The sequence below is a fragment of the Rattus rattus genome, chromosome 3, assembly GCF_011064425.1.
Source record: "Rattus rattus isolate New Zealand chromosome 3, Rrattus_CSIRO_v1, whole genome shotgun sequence".
NCBI lineage: Eukaryota > Metazoa > Chordata > Mammalia > Rodentia > Muridae > Rattus > Rattus rattus.
Window position 1 is genome coordinate 100,173,283 of NC_046156.1, and position 22,531 is coordinate 100,195,813.

The 22,531-nt window shown below is 41.3% G+C and overlaps 1 protein-coding gene across 1 annotated transcript in view; it reads right to left on the reverse strand.

Moving 5' to 3' along the window:
• Positions 1-22,531, reverse strand: part of Trpc4 (transient receptor potential cation channel subfamily C member 4) — a 155,287-nt gene that overhangs the window by 72,182 nt on the left and 60,574 nt on the right. The window contains exon 3 of the mRNA XM_032898421.1: positions 21,774-22,292. Coding sequence (XP_032754312.1) covers positions 21,774-22,292 — 519 coding nt within the window. The remainder of the gene's footprint in view (positions 1-21,773; positions 22,293-22,531) is intronic.

A 22,531-nucleotide genomic window follows, 5' to 3' on the forward strand; every position in this document is an offset into this window, starting at 1 on the left:
GGTTTAGACCTAGAAGCTTCGTCTTTTTTAGCTAGCTTTCATGTTGGAAGTTTCTAAGCATGCTACTTAGGAAGAAGTGTAATTAACAGTGTTACTCAACTGTGCACCATGAAGGATAAAATAACCAGTATCCAACAAGACACAGATGCCTCTGGTGAAATAGTGGCACAGGTGCTTTGGCAGCAACCAACCACTTCATGATTGAGGTTAGAACTCACTTCATGGAATGGAAAACCCACTTCATGACTGAGCCCAAACCTCATTGTTGACCAGGTCATAGGGGAGAACCTAGTGCCACTGTCCTCTAAGTAGACATGGTGATTGTCTAACTGGCCCTAATGTCTCATCTTCATACAGTAGATTAGTGGATCATCTGGGATCATTACAGACTCTTCTTTCTGCAGGAGATGGCTGTTAGAACAAGGGCCCACAACGGTCCACAGCACACAGAATAAGAGACTCAGCTCTCCGTGGTTCATCTGTATCATCTCCTTTCCCCCAAGGCTTGGCGGTCATCATGGAAGAGTGCTAGGACTGTAAGAACCAGAAGTAATAAATGTTTTCAGTAAAACAGGGTTGGCTTGGTAGGGCCATTACACACAGGAGATCACAGTAGCTGTGGCTGTGTGTACAAGGACAGACACAATCACAGCGTGAAGGGGAGGGATTATGAAGCTCCACCCTTGGCTGAAGAGCTATTGCCACCTGATGGTTGCTAGGGAAGAGGAGACAGTTTTCTTCAGAGATGTGGCAATCCTAAGCATCTTTAGGACTCATTTAGATAAGGTTCTGCACTCTAAACCAGTAAATGATGACTCTGGGAAGGGAGCTATGCTAGGAGAGCATAGAAGATTGTCCCAATTTGACTTCCAGCCTATGGGGAAAGAGAGCAGGGATTTCTTATAACTAGGGACTATAACACCAATATGCATGCCAAATACACCACATCAGCCATTTTGCCTTTGCTCCACGCTGGTGTCCTTTTCTGAAAGACAGTGTATTAATGTTATCTCTTGAATATGACTGAATAAGTTTTTTATACTTATTTCTATTTCAGTTGCCCCTCACCCCATACACAACTTTTCTTCTGTTCAGATGATCAAACACATTCAACATTTCATGCAGTATGGCTTTCCCTAGAGTTTGCATCCCTTTGCTTTCCTGTTTCTCATCTTCTATACCACATTTAGCATCCTTACTCTTCTAAACAAAACATCAAAACTAATCTTTCAAGACACACTCTGTAGCCTGAAATTCCCTCTGTTGAACATTTTCGTGCCTTGTGTAGGGGGTGGAGCGATGTCTCAACAATTAAGAGCACAGGCTGCTCTTGCAGATGTCCCAGGTTCAGTTTCCAGACTCAACGACTGTCTGTAAGTCTAGTTACAGGGGATCCAGCGACCTCTTCTGGCATTTGCGGGCACTGCACACATGTGGTGCACAGACATATATGCAGGCAAATACTCATACACCTACATTAAAATATATAAAACTTTAAAAAAGTTAAAACGTGCTTTATTGCTTCTAGAGTGAAGGCTGAAATTCTCTAGAAGGCCATTGCCTGACCTAGCCCTGCCTGTTGCTCTCCAGTGCCAGCGTTTGCACTGGTCCTGGAGCCTGAGCTTCATGGCCCCTGGTTTACTCACTCCACACGACGACGCTATTACCACAAATGCTTCTCTAGCCCCTAGCTCTTCCTTCCTTCTCTAGCTCGATTTCCTTGGTTGGCCATCAGTTATGCTGATGTGCTCTGGCACTGTTATATAGCTCCCTATTTTTATCTCATAATGCAGTTTTTAAAATTGATTCTCCCTGCTGGATTTGGGCACAAAACCAGAAACTCTTTAGTGTATCAATGTCTAATATTAACTGGAGTAAATGCCACAAATAGTATTTTTTTTCAGGGAGAAATAAACAAGTAAAGACATGTAAAATGAATAAATGAATATCTGTGGTATGAGTCTTGGTTCTCTTCTCCAAAAATACATCAGTTCTTAGGATAGTTAATATTCATGGTCAACTTGACAGTATCTAGAATCAAAGTTTCTGGGCATGTCTGTGATGGAGATTTTAATTGGGTTAATTGGTTGGGGTGAGGCGGTCAATCTGAATGTGGTGGCATCATTCTGTGGTAGCAAGTTGAGTACCAACTTTCATCTTCCTCTGCTTCCTGATTAAAGAGGCAGAGGGGCTAGCGGATTCCTACTCCTGCAATCCGCCTTCCCCAAGAAGACAGATTACAAACTCAAACGGTGAGCCAAAGCAAAACCATCCTTTCCAAAATTGTTCTCCTCATGCATTCTGTCATAGCAGAGAGGAGTGAGGAAGACAAGTCCTGAAAGAATCTGAAAATGTTTTGTGGTGTAGGCCAGAAGTACTTGTCTAGGTTTAACCCTGGGGCATGTTGACTTTTTTTTTTCCAGGCACCTTAGCCTGGATGTAACAGTCCAGTATGAGCCCACAGTGCCAACGCTGTGACTGACACTTTATCTCCAGTTAGACAGGTAACATCTCTTGTCAACATGCAGACCTATAAGAAAACGTGTAAGGTAACACGTATTAATTTGGGCTGTAACCCCCAGCACTTCCTTCTCTAGCTCCATTTTCTCAGTTGTCCATCCGATGCTAGAAAATAAGTTAGCGTCATTGATTTACAGCAAAAATAACGAGGTGCTATGCTGAAGAATGCAGGCTCCGGAACTGGAAAGGCTGCTCTTTGAAATGCACATTTCAAATCTAGCTTACTTTAATTTTTTATTAATCAAATAACATTCTAAGCACTTATCAAAGTACTAGATGCAAAGCGACCACCTCCTTCCCTCTGTCATCAGGCTGCACATGCCCACCGGGACGTTACATTTGCAGAACAACTGGCAAATTGTTTTGTATTAGCTCACGACCTTGTAGAAAAGCTGGCTCACTAAGTTCAGTCAGGTATTGCTTCCTCTTGGCACTGTCTAGACTGCTAGGACATTGCTAGACACTGGATTGTGACAACACAGGCCGCTTGTCAGCTCAGATAAAGAGAATTCTGCCTGTTGCAAAATCATCTAGTTTTCACACAGACTGGCATCTCCTAGAAACTGTCCTCTTCTCCTCGCCTGTAAATGTGTATGAAAGTTTGAGTTCCTGGCTAGGAAGAAAGAAACCTTCCCACCTGTATCCTATAGAAAAGTTTGACAAACCAAGGGCATGTGTTAGGAATCCTTCTAACACAAGAGCCCATGTCATGTTTAGGGTCATTTATGTATAGTATAAAATCTGCAAATGATGATACTTTGACTTCTTCCCTTCTAAGCTATACCCTTTTTTTTTTTTTTTTTTTTTTTGGTTCTTTTTTTTTTTCCGAGCTGGGGACCGAACCCAGGGCCTTGCTTCCTAGGCAAGCGCTCTACCACTGAGCTAAATCCCCAAGCCCTCTAAGCTATACCCTTGATTTCCTTTAGTTGTCTGTATTTCATTTGCTTATTTACTAGTCCTCTTTCTCCCTCTCCCTCTCCCTCCCTCTCTCCCCCTCTTCCTTCCCTCTCTGTCTGTCTCTGTCTGTCTCTGTCTGTCTCTGTCTGTCTGTCTCTCTCTCTTTCTCTCTCTCTCTCTCTCTCTCTCTGTGTGTGTGTGTGTGTGTGTGTGTGTGTGTGTTTCAAATTTTCTTGTAACGATATATTAAAGGGAGAGTTTAGCGGTTGCCCTGACTTCTGCAGTCTTACATAGATTAATGCTTGGGCTACAGTTCAACCTCCAAGGACACAAAGGGTTCTAAAGACCCAAGCATAGGAGGATTCCAAGTGTGAAAATGAACTCATTCATTCAAGATCAGCCACCTTAAGAGTGAGGAAGAAAGAAAGTGCCCAGGGTGCATTAAAGAGATACTAGAAAGCTTTCGTGGTCTTGTCCATTGCGCTACTAAAATTTCAAGGCTTGTTATTTATAGAAGTTAATTGTAACTGTAACTTTGGGTGTGATCTTATTCATGCATCAACTTTAGAAGCATCCGTTTGCATTTCCCCTTGTTTCATACCAGAGCAGCACAGGAAAGACCAGGGGCAACTCCACGTCATGAAAAGACTCAAAGTATTTGAGTTATTGCATTTCAAAATGAAATGTCTCTTGAGCCACATAATAGTCTTCAGGAAGTGGGTGACACATAGGGAGGAAGGTCACTCTTGAGGGCGGTGGAGACATGGCTGCTGAAGTATGAATGCGGATTCTTAAAGGTTTTTGACATAAAATGTCTGATAAACAGATCTTAGGAAAACACAACCTCTCTCCTTATGGGCTATTTTTAATCATTACAAGTCTCAACAAGGGTGGTATTTTTAAACTAGGAAGCTGGAAAAAAACATCTTTATTTTTAAATTGCCCTTTGTGAGTTTATTTTCCTCTCAGCTGCTTCTCTTGGGTACATCTAAGTTTTGTATATATTTATTTTTTTTCTAGGTTGATACAGAAGACTTAGTCTCAGGTCGGAGAACAAAGAAAGGTCGGACTGAATAAGAGCCCATACATAGTCCTGGAGACACCGAGATGGTATGATACTGTCTCTAGGTAGAGAACAAACTTGGGGTTTAATACCTGGGACTATGTGACTTGTTTCCTTGTAATCTTACATATTCGTAAGACAGAGAAATAGACTCAAAACTATTTTCAGAAGTCAATAGTAACTTATCAGAAAGTTACCTGAGTTTAGGGATTTAAAAGGTTAGAGGTTTTTACCCAGAGAAGTGAACACCACTAAATGGAGATGTCAGAAAATACTCTTAGGTTAAACAGGACATGTAGCATTAGATACAAAGTTAATGGCTGTTTTATAAGCTCATGGTATCCCAATGTGCATCTCAAATACCATTCCTCCCCTAATGCTAAAGTATATCGAAGATTTCCAAATAGTTTCAGTCTAAAATCTTGTTTGTCATAACAAAACCCAAATGGCATCATTAATATAAAGAACTGTATGTGTTTGAAAAGATGTCTCTATGCACACAATTCGCGATCTGTGAAGGAATGAGTCCTGCCTTGGTGTTTGTTGAGATATTTTTCTGAGTTCTTCCTTTTTGACACAATTGTTTTATTCCAGGAAGGACAAGAAGAGAATCCTGGTCACTTGCTTTGATTAATTCAATAAATATGTGTTACTCATCTACCGGATCCAGCTGTGTGCTAGACACAGCTTGTAATGAACAAAACGGGAAAAATATCTCAGGGTAGTTGGCATTGTAATGGGCAGCAAAACAAAACAACAGGTAACATGTCGGTATGTTAGACGTGCAGGGAATGAAAGCTATGGAGGCATTGGGAAGGGTAAGGCTATTTTCAGAGTGAAACCGAGAGCCAGTAAGCCCTGGCAGGGACCCCAGTACATGACAGACCCCAGAGATGAAACAAAGATAAACACAGCAGAAGCAGTCAGCAGTCATTGAGGATAAAGCAAGTATTTCCAAAGTGATGCCCATATTTGTGGGGTTGGTATTTTCTTTCAAGGTAGAGGGCCCATGGGGAGTGATATACACTCGGCGTAGGGAATTAGCATTGCAACTGATACTGCAGGTGTGATAGTTCAGTGGGGTGGGAACACACTTGTCTTACATGCTAACGTGAATTCATTAGCAATGGGGGCCCAGAATATATAGTGAACAGGACCCCTGGAGACTCATCTGGAAGCAGAGGAAAATCTCATTCTGTTCAAGGTCTTTGTTTGTAGTGATATCCTAAAGAACTGCCTTGTGGGTCCTCCTGGCCTCAGAAGTGTGAGTTCTGAATTCCTGAAACTCAAGGTAGTCAGACGGGGGCCTCTATAGAAGCAACGATGTGAAAAGAAGCATAGAGCTAAGAGTGGGAACCTCAGGGGAGGGACTGCCTGTCAGCGACGAAGAACATCTCAGGGGGAATAAAAGACAAATAAGAAACAAAAATATCTACACTGTGATCTCGCTTCAAGAAAATAATTATTGTCCTTTAAAACACCCAGCATGCATCACCATGTCGTGGAAATCCTAGCACTAGAATATGAGATGGTCTTTTGCTCCTGAAATGTGAGAACTGAACTTCTGTACAAAATAAAATGAAAAAAAATCACAACTTTGCAAATTAATAAAAATAAGTTAGCAAAATGACTAGAACAACGTGTTTCCTTTCTTCAGTTCATTTTGTCATTGATGATGACATTTGAAATGGCTGTCAGCCTGAGAACAGGCCATGGGTGTTCTACAGCATAGAGGAAGAAAGTCTGAAGTCCAGAATAATTCTGATCCATAGAAATAGAGGCCAGGATCCAGGCAGATGGATGTGCTAGGAAATGAGAGAAGAAGCGAGAGCCTTGTTTGTACAGGATCCTGAACTGCATGTGTGCAGAGCAGAATCTGCAAACACAGAGGCTAAGCGGGCTTGCAGAACTGAACTGAGGTTTTTAAGAACTGCCTTTGAAATTGAGAAGCAAAACCCATATTACTTCAGATGGTTGTAAAAGGCCAAGAGAAAGTTCAAGAGCAATCTGAGTGACCAGGTCCCGGGGGCCTCTAGGAATGAACTTACCAGATGAGGATTCTAAATAAATGGAATAATAGTGCCTTAACAAGGCTCAAGAAAGCAAGGTGTAAAAATTATCATAATCAATAAAGTTCATCAGACACAAGAGACATGAAGGAGCTTTGGAACTGAAAACTAAAATATCTAACTTTTAAGAATATTACTGGGTGAGCTTAACAGTACAATGGGTGTTCCAGGGAAGAATAAATCAATGTGAACACAGGTGAACTGAGAGTATCCAATCCAAGAAGAGAGAAAAAATACTAGACAAACGGTAGACCCTCTGCTGTGTACGGACAATGTCAGAAGATTCAGACAAAGAAAGAGCTGGGTACGGTGGGGATGGGGCACAGCTGTGATCCCATCATTCCCTGTAGAGGCAGGAGGTTAGTGAATTCCAGGACAGTTTTGGCTAGATCACAAAACCTTTGCTCAAAACCAAAATTAATGGCAAAGAACAAAAGGAGAGAGAGAGAGAGAGAGAGAGAGAGAGTCAGGAGAAGAAAGGAAAGGAGAGAGGTGGGAAGGAGGGAGAAGGGGAGGGGAGAAAAATAAGAAAAATAATACTTGAATAATGTCTTAAATTCTTCCAAAATGGTGCTACATACAAAATTAACATTTTTCATCTTTATTAACTTGGGTATTTCTTATTTACATTTCGATTGTTATTCCCTTTCCTGGTTTCCGGGTCAACATCCCCCACCCCCTCCCCCTTCCCTTCTATATGGGTGTTCCCCCTCCTCATCCTCCCTCCATTACCGCCCTCCCCCAACAATCACGTTCACTGGGGGTTCAGTCTTGGCAGGACCAAGGGCTTCCCCTTCCACTGGTGCTCTTACTTGGCTATTCATTGGTACCTATGAGGTTGGAGCCCAAAATTAACATTTTAGGAAAATCGAAAAAGCCTTAAAACAGAATGAAGTTGAAGAAAATCATACCAGGCTACTTGACAGTCAAATTTCTGAAGACCGAAGAATGAAGAGAAAACATTGACACTAGCCTGAGGGGAATGACTTTTCAGAATGGTTTCTCTCTATTCATCAGACTACTGCGGCCAGAAGGGAATGTCTCCAAATATCTACAGAAGTCTAAAAAATGAACAAATGCAATTGGTCCTATCTTTCTGTGCCCTTCACACAAATAAATACTTCCACTCATTCCGCAACCTCGCATGGTAAATGAGAATGGCACTTGCCAGCCATCTGACCTGAAAATGGGATTGTCCTGGGTTCTTTGTAAGTTCAGTGTTGTCAAGAGGGAGGGAGAAAGAAGAGGAGGCCTTGTGGTGCTGCTGGTCACCCAGCCTTTCAGCATCGTTTACAGATGGAGAAGAGGGGGCATGGATATGGGAGGATGGGAAACTTGAAAGCCAATGGCCAAACCAAGGATGGAAGCTCCCTAACCACCTCTATTTTCGCTTAGTGAAACCATGTCATATTTTGGTGCTTAAACATAAATTTTTTTTTATTAACTTGAATATTTCTTATATACATTTCGAGTGTTATTCCCTTTCCCGGTTTCCGGGCAAACATAAATTAAAGAACCACTTGGTGTTGATTCACTGTGTAAGATAAATGTCGTGACTTCCCCCAGCGCGGGGAGCAAACCACACCGTGGTGTAGCTGAGGTCAGTGCTATTGCATGGAGCTTCACTCCCATCCCCACGTGCTGGAATTCTCACACTGGAGCCATCTACCAGAGCAAGATGTTCTGTGGGGAGCGGGTGTAGGGGCAATCCCAAGAGGGCGCCCGGGACTGCTGCTGACTCTTATGACTAGCACCTGAAAGTAAGCCATGCCCCATCCTGAGAGCTGCACAGGTGCACCCTGATGATAGATCAGGCCATGTGACGTGGACCTATGAACGGAGGTTACGCAGACTGGATGGTTGAGGCGGAGTTGAGGGAGGTTATAAGGGAGCACGCTCCAGGGCTGGAGAGAGATTGTTGCTTGCATGCTAAAAGGTTCCTGAATAAACTGCTTTGAGAAGAACATCATGGTGTCACTCCTTTCCTGCTGGTCCGGGTTGGAAGCGACAATGCTCAAAGGTAAGCTGCATCACTCAGGAAGACATATACGAAGGAAGAGAAAGCAAACACCGTCTCCTCCATGGTCAGAATCTACAACTGCTCTCTAGCAGCTGGGGAACTTTCTCCCATAGAAGTGCATTTTTTTCTATACAGAAATAACTTTCTGAGGCGTTTAGTGAGCACTTACATAAATGCTGTTGTCTATGAAACGGCTTTGTAAAAAATCTTACCTGAGTAGTCTAAAATTTGAAAAATTTTAAAATAAGAATAGCTGGTATTTAAGAAATTGTGCTATTAAATGTCATTATGTCAACACCCCAGATAGTATAAGACTTGTTGGACCATTGGAATTAAGGCTGGGTTAACACATTTAACCCAGATGTGGATTACTACCCAAATTTTATTTGAATGCACATACCAAATTACTGAAGAAAGTTTTACTCAGGGAAATTCTTAATATATTTTGTTTTCAATCTGTTAGTGTTAGGGTTTTTTTTGTTTTTTGTTTTTTGTTTTTTTGTTGTTGTTTTGTTAGATTTATTTTATCTGAGCATGAGTTTTGCCTGCATTCCTGTATGTGCCCCAGGTGAGTATCTGATGTCTGTGTGCGTCAGAAAAGGGCATCTGATCCCCAAGAAATGGAGTTACAGATGGTTGTTAACTACTATGTGGGTGCTGGGAATCAAACCTAGGTCCTCTGTAAGACCAGAAAGTACTTTTAACCCATGAGCCATCTCTCCAGCCCTCAGGATTAGGTATTTCACACTAATCCCAGACAGGAATCAGCTCAATCATTGATGGAGCCTAATCTTTAAACACATGGTCTTGTCGGTGATTTACACAGATACACAGGATAGTTTAAAAAAAAAACCTGCTGGCCACTGCCTGGCAAAATATTTATTGTAAGTATTTGGAAGATTTTGAAGAATAGCCCATTAGAAGAGTCCTCCAAACAAAGGACCGCCTTTCTACACTTCACAGACTAAACATGACACTTGCCAAGAGACAGATGAAGAATAGACTCACACGGCTGAAAACACAGACTACACATTCCTCGTCTTCACAATGCCAATATGAGAGACAATTTCTTACGGCCGAAGAAGACTGGAGGCCATCTCCAAGATTGCCACATTTGTTACCACTGTGCTACTCTGTCCACCGTGGCAAAATAACAAGAAATGAAGGCCGGCTTACTTGAGACAATTATTTCATTATTCCACAGTCAGTCTCTGCTGCCTTGGGGTCCGAAATGAGGTGGGGCGTTCTGCTGGCCTTCTAAAAGTGAAAGACACACCTCAGTGTTCCCTTAAAGGCACACTCCAAGGCCCCTCCAAATCTCTCCACAGACCATCCCTCCAAAAATTCCCAGAAACACAATAGCGACACAGGTTAGTGACCAAACCTTTGGGGGACCATTTATAGTCTAAACTACAGTGTTCTCTGAAACCTTAAAAATATTTGAATTGCAAATGCTGTAGTGCTCACATTTTTAATGTTCAAAGAAATGTAACCGGCTGTTAAATCGCATGTCGGTGCTGGAGAGTGGCATTCGAAGCCCTCCCCAGTACTTTTTTCTGAAAGCAAGGGATGTCATAGACAAATGTTTAGTGTTCAAACTATATTTTTATTTTTTTATATCCACTTATTTACTTATTTTGTGTGGGTAACTCTTCAAGTATAAGTGTGGCAGTCTGTGCTGATTTTGACTTTGAGATGTGGAAGTAAATCCTCAGATTGTTCAATTTTATTATCAACAGAGTAATCTGTAAGTAACTCAGAATGAAGAGTATTCCAATAATTTCATTTGAGCATATTTAATTCTATCCTTCCTTACTTCCATCTCCCTGTGTGATATAGTTTGCAGGCATTCTAATAAAGCATTCTAATTTATAATCAGAAGTCCTTTGAAAACAAAGGACTTTTTTCTTCCTTTCTGAAGTACGCAGTGCATATGGTGACATGTGGTCACCTTACTGAGCACAGCTGTATGTTACATGTGTTCTTTTGCTATGTGTCAGTTATCACGCAATGCTCCTTGTTAAAGGTCTGAATAAAGCCTCTTACTCTATTTTATTTATAATTAAGTTATCTTCCAAACTTTGACCACAGACTTCCCATTCATTACTTTGCTGATAACTTCCAGTTAGATAAATGATTGTTTACATTAACAAACATTACTAAGAATTTCTTTTAAAGTCTTCAGAAGAATCCATATTGTTCAGTTTTTAAAAATATGTACTTATATTATAAGGGTGCTTCACCTGCATATATATCCGTGCACCATGTACATGCAGTGATGGTGGAGGCCAGAGGACGCCATCGGATCCTCTGGAACTGGATATACAGGAAGTTCTCAGTTGCCATGCAGGCATTGGGAACCAAACTGGGTCCTCTAGGAGAGCAACCAGTGGTCTTAATCACTGAGCCTTCTCTCCACCCTGTTGTTTAGATTTACAAGAAGCTAACCCTTTCTCTTACATGGTACTTTAACCACTGCTACAGTGCACACAGAGATCCACTTTAAATAAAGGTAATATATCTGTGAACTTAATTATTTCGAATGCCAAAAAAAGGCATGTCTATGATGTTAAAGTACATTGTTCTCATAAATGAGTCTTCAGGTTCTAGAGGGTTTTTTTTAAATTTATTTTAGTTTCCCATCCTTCGGTCTGCAGTAATTATTGAACACTTTAATCCAAACCCGAGGAGAAAGAGCACATGGCTACAAAGGCAGACAGACATACCTATGGCAACTGGCACCTGGGCAAGCAAGATCAAGGATCTGGCATTTTTCAGGTCAGATTTTACCAACACTTTGTCATTTTGATAAACCAAATCGATGTAAATGTGACTGTAGAAGGAATTGTGGAGGGCAAGGTTTCTGTCCATTTTAAAATCTGGAGTTAGCAAAGAAAGGTTATCAATGCTATAAACATTTTGTTTTATATAGTATTATAATACATTCTGACTATATTCAAACTCATTGAAATGTACAGACTTTGAGTCTGAACACGTATGTGCTTGTTTGAGTGGTTAATTTAACTGCAAATTATTTGCAAAAAATTTGATTTTTACTTCAAAAGTATTTTCCTCACTTTGTCTTAAGTGAAAGAAAACTATTTGAGGGTTAAAAGGCAGTAATATACATTTTAAGACTTTCAGACCCAAATGAATATCCTTTAAAATATTACATTATAAACATTCAAATCAGCATTCAGAATTCAATTATTTAAAGAATGATTGGTGGCCATTTCCCATCTCTTCCTTCTCCAGGGTCTATGGACAACAGGCCTATTTATCATCATATCCACTCTACATGCTCCAAAGTAGTTGACCCTCGGTCCATAGAGCCATACACTGAAGCTAGAAAGTGGTCTTGCTTCAAAGGCCAATGCTCTAAACAATCTTCATTATCAGAAGAAGCAATGGAGATGAGGATGCTGCCAAGAGTGTCTCAGTGTAAGGCAGTAATATACAGTCCAAAGAGAGTAAGTAAAATCCAAATCGTAAAGCTAGGCAAGGCATAGGAGGGTACAACCGATGAGGCTTATTCCAACATCTGTTATATTTAAATAGTTCTCAAAGATGTCTAACTCCTAAATTTTAATTACAGTATGGATGCTCCAACAATAATACCCTCAACTGTATTTGTCTAAACAGACAAGAGCCAAACTATCTTATGAATAAAGCTAGGTGCCAACCAATATGGTTTAAAGTACTTTGCTAAACTTTATATCCAGTAATTACCTGATTTGTTCATTAAAAACATTTACACTAACATATAAAATAACACTTTCATATACTCGCTTAACCAGTGTTTAAATATTGCTTGACCCAATCCCAGGGAACAACCCACTCTTGTGGCCTATCCACAGATTTACTAGTGTTGAAGACAGGGAACAGTCAAGAAAATGATACACAAAACTTTGTTGTTTTCTCCTAAGTGGTCTAGTGATAAAATACCCACATTGAGTGTCATCAGGCATTATAAAAATAGATCTTTTTTAAAAAAGATTTTTATTTATTTTATGTATGTGAATACACTGTAGAGTGAGTACACTGTAGCTGTCTTCAGACCCAACAGAAGAATGTTTCGGATACCATTACAGATGGTTGTGAGCCACCATGTGGTTGCTGGGAATTGAACTCAGGACCTCTGGAAGAGCAGTTGGAGCTCTTAACCACTGAGCTATCTCTAATAGATCTTGAAGCATAGTGGCTATGAATCCCAGGAGACTAAGGCAGGGAGATCTATGAGTTCAAGGTCCTCTGGGACAAAGCAAGTCCCAGATCAGACGTGGTGGTACACACCTTTAATCTGGAACACACCTTCTGCTGGAGACCTACATAAAGACATTGGAAGAAGGAAGATTCTCTCTTCTTTACCTGTTTGCCTTGTGGGACTGAGCAAATTCTAGATCCTTTGACTTCCATTCACAGCTGCTGGTGACCATTGTTGGGGAACTGGACTACAGACTGTAAGTCATCAACAAATTCCCTTAATATATAAAGACTACCCAAAAGATCTGTGACTCTAGAGAACCCTGACTAATGCAGATGTCACCTTTATAAAATAAGTTCCTTCAACAATTTTCAGTCAACCAATTGTACAAGGAGGATGTAGAGATGAAGCATCGAGAAGATGGTAGAAATCTTGAAGACCATCACAGCACACATGCTCTTAGCATATCGAAGAAAATCCTGAAGACCATAACAGCATTAGAGTGTCAAAAAACCCTTAAAGACCATCACAGACTGTTTCTGCTCCCAGGGACTTTCACAGGGATTAAGTAACAACCCCAAAGTAAAGGCACAGGGCATATGGGGCTGAGGAGAGCTGGGAAGAAGGGTGGAGAGATGGGTGATGGCACACAGACGCTCTGACTTTCAGCTGGGGCAAAAGAGCAAGCCCAAGGGATGGATGCTGGAGAATGGATCCGCAACCTTGGGGATGGACTGGATCAAAGGACAGTTCACTGAGGAGTTGTTGAGAAGTCATGAGGTGAAATTGAGAGTGGATTGGATAATCTTGAAGGTGTCCCTACACAGCTTAAAGGTGCTTCCTCTTCACAGTCTTCCTTTCAAATGTCTTTCCCACTGAACTGTGATACAGGCTTCTTCTGGAAGCATCCCATAAAAGCCATAGGCAAAGTTAGGAACCATTTTCCTGGGCTCCAAGGAGGTATCTTCGTCACACTATATATTTAGTGAGAATAAGGCTCAAGATTCTAAGAAAGTTCTGGAAGAAATTCAAACTTGGTCCCATGCTTACTGTCTTGTTTTCCTGCTCCTGGACTTTGGCGTAGGACGGATACTTCAAACATCATGAAAACACACAGAAAAGAGGAACCATTCCTCGACTATCCATCAGTTCCGTGCTCAGAGTTCTGGCTGCTTCCTGTGTTCTTTGTCTTAGCAGCTACCAGCAAGCTTCCCAGCTTCACTCCAGGGGGACCTGGAAGAGGAGGGTAAAGGAGGATCCATGCTAGGTGTCCCCTGGAGCTAACTGGAAAAGTCACTGTGCTTTGAGAAAGCCATGGAGAATGACAATGGTCTTCAGCACTTAACAGGGCACTGAGGCTGCCGACATGAACAGCAGGCTTTCCTCAGCACACAGGAGCTGCCACCTGAGCTGAGGCGGAGGATAAAGCTGATGGGAGAGTGTAATACCAACAACGAAAGCCTGTCACCCAGCGGTGTCCCCTGGGGCCACCTGTGGGTAACAGGTTTGGCTATAAGGTCAGAATGACAAGTCACTAAACTATCATAAGGGCATTGTCAGTCCTAGGGACGTTTACTGAGGAGATGTGCTCCGATAACTAAAAGATGAAATACCTCTGTTTAGGGTGAACTCTCCTAGTGTGGTCAAAGCAACCCAAGGAGGAGGAGGGATAAGTTGGAAACATTCTTGCTTGCAGGATCTGGGAGGACACTCGGTGTTCAAACCACAGAGAATTTATTGGGAACTATATTTGTGTTTTATAATTTTCCAGAGGTAACTCCTATTTTCTTCTTTTCCCAGGGACACAGAATGGGGTAAATTCACTGCGAAAAAAGGCAAGTCCTTAATTTCCCTTAGTGATGAGAGATAATGAAAATACAGGTCACTAAACATGGACTGTAGAGAAAATAAAACTGAAATTCCAGTGTGCACGCATGTGCAGAAGAAAGAGACACCATGGTTTGCCTTCGCTGACAGATGAAGCAACTGTATCTGAACAATGGAAACCACCTGCTAGCCCTTGCTTGTCAGTCATCGAGAAGTCAGAAGTACCAGGCCACACGGAAAAGCAATTCATCCTAGGGTCAATTAAAAAAAAGGCATCCGGTACACAGTTTTCAGTGTCATTGTCGTCATCCTAGTGTTATTGGCCATGGAAAACTTTTTCTTCTGCACATATACCTCTTTGGAAATAAACTCCTTAATTATTTTTCTACTTATTTAAAGCAAAATTAAATACAAGCTAACTACTGTGTCTAAGTTACAGATAATAATTGCTACTTTATTTTTCTTTAGGATGTGGAACTGTGATTTCTTAATCAGTGCCCTTGAAAAGGCTAACTAAACATTCATGTAATATAGAGATACACAATCACACATTTAACCGTGGAAGGGATAAAAAAATGCAATTACATTCAGATAAGAATTAGGAGAAAGTAGTTATGTGTCATTTAATTAGCTGCAAAGAATCCCACAGGGACTGAGTTCCAAGCTCTTAAACCTAGTGTTAAATTAAATGCCTAATGACCTGTCATAGTTCTGTCGGCTGACTGACAAGTCCCGAACGGGCATTCGAGTCCTCCATTACTCGGTGGCAGGCACCGAGAATGTTGCTCAGAAAGAAACTGAGGAGATGCATCTGGGGATTTGAGATTCACAGCAGCAGCAGGTGTGTGTGAGCATATGGAGCACAGGCCCAGGCATTGAGTTTGTGAGTGTCTACCACAGAGCAGCAGCAGAGAGCAAGCATCCACAGGAAGGCTGGTCCCTCCCATAAGTTTTATGTCACTTGGTGTGGTTTCACCAACTGACATCCTAGCACCTGCCTGGCTTGTTTGTTCACTCTCACAGGGGAGAAGATCATGGTTCAGCAAGCCACCAACAGTTCTTATAAAACTGCTGGGAAGTGAGGTGATCATCAGTTCGTCTGTGATTTTATTTTAGAGGTGACTTTAGGTAAAAACACATCCTTAAAGCAAAATATATAGTAGATAGATAGATAGATAGATAGATAGATAGATAGATAGATAGATGAATGGGTAGGTGGGTAGGTGGTAGATAGATAGATAGATAGATAGATAGATGGATGATAGGTAGATGGGTAGGTGGGTAGATGGTAGATAGATAGATAGATAGATAGATAGATAGATGGATAGATGGATAGATGGTAGATAGGTAGATACATAAATAGATAGATAGATAGATAGATAGATACATACATACATACATACATACATACATACATACATACATACATAGATGATAGATGGATGATAGATAGGAAGAGAGAAACACAGACAGACTGAGAGGTGGTAACATCCCCCACTGCCTATTAAAAGCACATGGCCTTCCAGGGACCCCAGTAAGGCCAATCTTTGTTACAGAACACTAGTGGCATTTGGGAGTTTATTTTTAATCCGTTCATTTATTTCCAGTGTAGGAAGCTTGGGTTGAGCGATCATTAGCTGTAGGTAGCTTATAAACGAATCGACGGCCTTGCGTTTAACTTGGGGTGTTTTAGGCATGTGTGTGCTTGTCACCTACCTGCCTGCTGACACATTCCTCTTGGGAGGTCTTAGAGCTATGGCCTTTGTGTCCCCAGTCCCTTGTGTCTCTTTTGATACCAATATTGTTTCTTGACCATTAAAGTTTGGAAAAATTCAGAAATATAAAACTGTAACTCTTGGATGGTGCTGAGGTGCTCTAGAGAGCCGGAATCAGTTCAGTTCCCATACAGTGGGAGGGCCAAACTGACAGGGACCTTGCCATTTTCTCATTCCGTTCAATCAAGGCCAGATTAAAGGGAAATAAGAAGGGCTTATCAGGGGACTGATCTAATGTTGACTCTCTCCTCCCTTTACCAACTCTATTAACTCACAAGACCAGAACCCAGATTAGTGACAAGATTCATTCAACTCCACAATGCTGCTGACAAACTTCTGTTAAAGGAAGAGGTAAATTAAGAATAGGCATTTTCCAGCTGATTTGCAAAGTCATGAAGAGGTGGATTGACAATGTTTCACTGGACAGGATGTATTAATCTGTTTTTTTGTTATACAATATCTAGGCTACTCTGCTGCTGGATTGGTTTTTCACAATGTTCTCAGTGATGTGTGACTGAACCTACGTAAGATTTTGGCTATACAAATACTTAGGGAATCTGTCAAGTTCTCCACACATATCCAGTGGTGCTACAAATATGAGGAATGACAGCATGGAAATAATTTTGACCTTTACAAATTCTACATCCTTGACGATTATGCCAGAGATCAAGTGACAAGCTTCCTAAGACATGTCCCCAGCCATACTTCTCTCTTACCTAATGCAAGGAGTTCCAGCCTAGCTAGGGGTACATGGTTCTGACATTTCCCCAGTATTTCATGACTGTTCATTCTGAATGGCACTGGGTTTCTCTCTGTCACAGCTCTGAGTGAGACCAAAAGGATTATTGACACAACAATAGGTAAAAAGAAGAAATATGTTTTGCCATTAGGATTTAAACTTGCACTCTGAGCCCAACATTTAATAGGATAACATTTAGCACCTTTTAATTCTCTGTGACTGGGGATCCATACAGTAAACAAAACAGAAACCGATAGTATATAGAGCATGTCTGTTTCCAAGATTTTGTGCACAGCAACCACAGAATTTAACACAGTCGTTGTTCTGCACTGCTTGGACTGGTGCATGGTAACATGTGCTTTACAAAAGCATGGTTCCTGTAACTATGGCATCTTTAGTTTAATTCATAGAAATGGGTAGGTTCCTGGCAGGTGAGATATTGGCATTTCTTTTGGGAAAAACATTTGAACAAATCTTCAGTCCAGTTCTAGTATGAGGGCTATTAATGTATATGTTGCTTGTTTTTGTCAAGCTGACACTGGCTAGAGTCATCAGGGAAGAGAGACTCTTGAAAAAGCAAAAGGAAAAATGGAAAAAAAGTACCTCCATGGGTGGCCTATGGCCATGTCTGATTCAACTTTTCTTGAATAATGATTGGCATGGGAGATCCAAGACCACTGAGAGAGGTGCCCCCACAGGGCAGTGGATGTGGGTGGCATGTATATATGTGTATATGTGAATGTGTGTATACATACACATACACTAAAAACAAAACAGACAAAAGAAGATGGAGTCAGGGGGATCAAGCCAGTAAGCAGCAGGGTTCCTCCACAGTATGTTCTTCAGTTCACCAGTTCCTACCTTGAGCTCCTACCCTGACTTCCTGCAGTGATGGAGTGAGACTTGGTAGTGTGAAATGAACTAACCCCTCACCCATGCTACTTTTGGTCAATGTTTTACCAGAGCAATAATAAGTAAACCAAGACAGTGCATAGATTCATGGAGTAACTATTTTTGAGATTTCTGTAAATACTGCCATTTAATAAGGAAACCAAGCAAACAAGAACATGCACAGAACTGAGGGGTTCTCCACTCCACTCAGATGTACGCATGACTGAGCAGCTACTGACACAGCAAGACTGGCGAGCAAGATGGGAACACTCCTAGCACAGCATAGTGTAGGATGTATATAATGAGGGACTTCTTAAGGAGGCGAGATCCTTTTTAATAGTAATATATTCCCTACACAGTCAATGGCACATTAGCTCCCTGAAAGGCTTTAAGCTGATATTTTAGGTTAATGGTCAATGTGATGACTATTGTAACACCGAACTCATGACTTTGTATACAATTAGGATCTTATTTCCAACAGGGATGAGTTGCAGGGCAAGTGGGCTGTGAGGTGAGCACTCAAGAATAAGAAAGGAGTTAACTCACCTCAAGATGAATGGGAAGGAAAGAGACACAGACCTGAGGCAAACCTCAAACCTGTTTAGACTAAACTAAGGAAAACCTGTAATAAAAGCTTGGAAGGCAAGGCATTCCACTAAAGCAGAGTTCTATTTAATACATGTGATTTTGATCAAAGTTTTAGAATCAAATATATTTGAGGTCAATACTTTTTGGATAATCTAGAAATATGTTTCATAAAACCCAATTTCCGATTTTAAAGGGTATGCACAGGAGTAAAATTTTATTATGGATATTTTTATGCTGCTATCAGTCAAACAGTTTCATGTTGCCTCATAAAAACTGTCAGCCCAGAAAAAAAACCTGCTCTTTGATACCAAATGAAGAATTTCATGAGCAACCATAGAAGAATTATTGTCATTTTTCTTCTCCACTGACACCTCTACGACCGAAAGGAGAAAATGCAAATTGTGTTCTTAAGAAGCATTCCTCTGAAAGGCCATTACTAATTCTTTCTTTCTTATTACAGGTTTTATTTAGTCGTCTTTCATCTTGGTGTTTCTCAGGGACCTATCACCTCCAAGATCACAGCTGCGTATTAGCAGAGTAACAGAGGCGTCTTGAAAGGTTGATGAGAATGACAAGACGCCTTGCCTTCCGCTGTTGATGTTGACATGCCAAACAAGGGATATAAATGGTGACTTTTGCTCCCCAGACTTTGAAGGTGAGCTCACTTTGTAAATAGACAAAGAACGGAGATAAAGAAACAGGTATTAAAGGGATAAATATTTTTAATGGTTCGATGTGTTCGCTGTCTCTCCTAATTGACTAGAAAGTGTAAAGAGGGCTAGGCTGGGTCATCAAGCAGGAACAGGTGCCCTGAGCTCTGCCTGGAGTTTGTCACGTGACACAGTCAAAAGCCTTAATGATGGAGAAATGAAAGAATGATTCAGCTGCATGAAGCTCTTTTGTAAGTCAACACGCACGGGCATATGTGTATGTAAGAGATTCACACTAAAATAATTGTCTTGGCTTTAAAGCAAAACGAAACAAAACAAAAATTCAGTAGCTTGGAGGATTCAGTCTCACTAAAGGCATTCTGTCATGAGGATACTAACAGTGATTATCAGAAGCTTGTGGGGGGCGTTCAGAAAGTCTCTGTGACTGAAAGTGAAGTTAAAACTGAAGGAGCAAGAACAGTGTAAAATATAATAATAAATAAAAAAAAAACAAATAAAGCCACTTGATTCCTGTCTGTTATGATGAACACTTGAACCTGGCATCTTGCCTCTTTGTTTTTTGTTTTGTGGTTTGAACATCTGGGTGATTTTATTACAATCACAGTATAAAGGAAAAATACCAACACTGCACAGGCGACCTGGACAATCATTAGCCAGTTCTGTAAATGCCCCAACCCTGAAGAGAACAAAAGAAAGACGATCATGATGCCATGCTAACAAGAGATCTTTTAAACCTGCCCCCAATCTAAGTTCTACCTATTAGCAATCAGGCACCTCCACGGCCAGCCCAAGGGGCCTGGGGACAGCAGGACAAACTATCACTAGCTGCAGGGAGGGGACACATTCCTACTGTTGTTGGTGTTGCATGTCCTCCTCCTGCGCATGCCCTACCAATAAGCGGTCCCATTCCTCCCCTCTTTTTTTTTTTTTTAATTCCTTCACCCAGAGGCAGCCTCTGTATCCCCTCCTCCTTTTCTGAATAAACCTCCCATGTGAGACCTGTAGCATGGTGGGACTTCTTGGATCCCACTGTCTAGATCCAATACTGTCTGTCTCCTGAAGTCCCATCATGCCATAAGCTACAATGTTCACAGTGGATTTTTCACTCTGGTCTTTAGAACTTTCAAAATCATGTCCATTCTTCATCACTTCATCTGTCTGCTGCATATTAAAATTGTTTTAGTTTCTTTTAGACAATGGGTCCTTGATTCTTAAACATGAAGACCCCAAGGCCCAAGTCAGCGCAAACTCAGTAGCTCCAGAGTCGGAGGGCGTGAACAGAACCTTTGTTCCCATCCCTTTCAGAGGGAGACTTCAGTCAGTCTCAGCCGCCATGAGAACCACACAATAGTCAAAACCGAAGAAAGCGAGTTCAGGTATTCAGAACCTGAAACATTTAGTAAATATCAATAGGGAAGCAGCAGGGCTGATACGGAACAGGCAATGCCCAGTATAAAACCAGTGGGACATTTTAAAACAGAGTCTAGACAGATTGCTCAGCAGAAAAGAGCACTGGCTCTATAGAGTCCTCGGTTCTCAGCGTCTGATGGCCACTCACAACCATCTGAGACTCCAGCTCTGAGGGACCGCGTTTCCCCTTCTGGATTCTGCAGGCTCTGCATGTATGTGGCACACATACGTTCAGGCAAACACATCAAATAAAAATAATTTTAATAAAGACAAAGTACAATTGATTAGTCCCTTTTCTATACCCATCCTTTCCGTATCATGTAGTTTTCTTCATAATACGGAAAAGGTTATGAATAGGTAATTATTTTGTGAGGGGCCTAGGTACAGACGTGAGGGGCCTAGGTACAGATGTGAGGGGCCTAGGTACAGATGTGAGGGGTTTAGGTTTCTTCACTGAAAACATCAAAATCCACCCAAATTTCATTGAAAAGCTATTTCACACAGCTAATTCTTTAGTCCCTATTCCTGACAGATCAAGAAGGCGAGCAAACATAAGAAAAGCTCTAATAGATTCATTGCTGTTGAACAGAAGACTCTTCTTATGTTGGTTCCTAATAACGCATTCAAGGATAATAGTTTATAATTAATTAATAGTCCTTATGCCCACCCACATGTGTTACTCTTCCTATGAATTTGTAAGGAATATATACATTATACAATCAGTTTTATTAAGTAAATGAGAAAACACAGCAAGCTCTGTATGGGACCCTCTAGAATTTAGCGCCTAGACTGACAAGGGTTATAAATGGTAGAATCAAAATTCTCCACCTAGTCTAGGGAATCCAAATTTATTGGTCTTCCATTTCATTACAAGTTGAATGTACGTGCTTTCACGCAGATGCCAAAAGGAACTTCAAATTATTGAGCGACTTATCACTATTCTTCTGTGTGGAGATAATTATGAATCCAGCCAGCATTAAATGCCACCTCCTTACAAGAGAATAAAAGTGCTGTTAAATGTAACACTAATTCTGAGTAGCACCGGCTTGTCAGTGATGCGATTCTATCTCATTGATGGATTGTGTCTGGCAGCACTCACCTCTTTTTGACGGTACTTAATGGCTAATTTTAGCCTCGCAAGATCATTTCCACTCTGTTCTTCGATCAGGCTATTGTCATCACGGTAATTAAGAATGATTTCCAGCTCTCTGGAACTCCGTGTCTGATCGAGGAGGTCCTTAGCAAACTGTTTGCACTGTCTAGACAGCTCCTCATACTCCGACTTGAATTCATTCTCCACCTTACTCAGTTCTTGCAGCTCCCAGCTTAACTGAAAGGCGGTGAGGAAAGGGTCTTCACTTGACAGCGCAATGAGCGAGGGGCTGGCCAAAGCCTTGTAGATGTTGAGCCTGGACCGTGAGTGCCTGAGGCTGTCCACGTCTGAGCTGGAGACACACTCAACACAGTTACAGCGGACCTCGTGGGGTCTGGGCACCGAGACACCCTTCTGGACCAAGAGTTTGATGATCTCATAATTATTTGTATGTGCAGCCAAGATGATAGGCGTGATGTCTGGGGTGAATTCAGAGAACTGTTTGTCAAGGAGGATGGGAGGCACCTGCAAAGGGAAGAAAGCAGAAGTGTGGGTGCACATTCATTTCTTGAAGCCTTTGAATTACAAACAGCACAGGGCAGCGGTGCTGAGCGAGGATCATAAATCATTTGTCATGGTTCCTTGCAGGAGAGAGTCCTCCCCCTAAAAAAAAAGTGACAAAAAAATTTCAAGGAAATTCAACTCCAATATAATAAAATATCCTCCTTGAAAAATGAATTGTGACTTTTTTCCCTGACATTTTA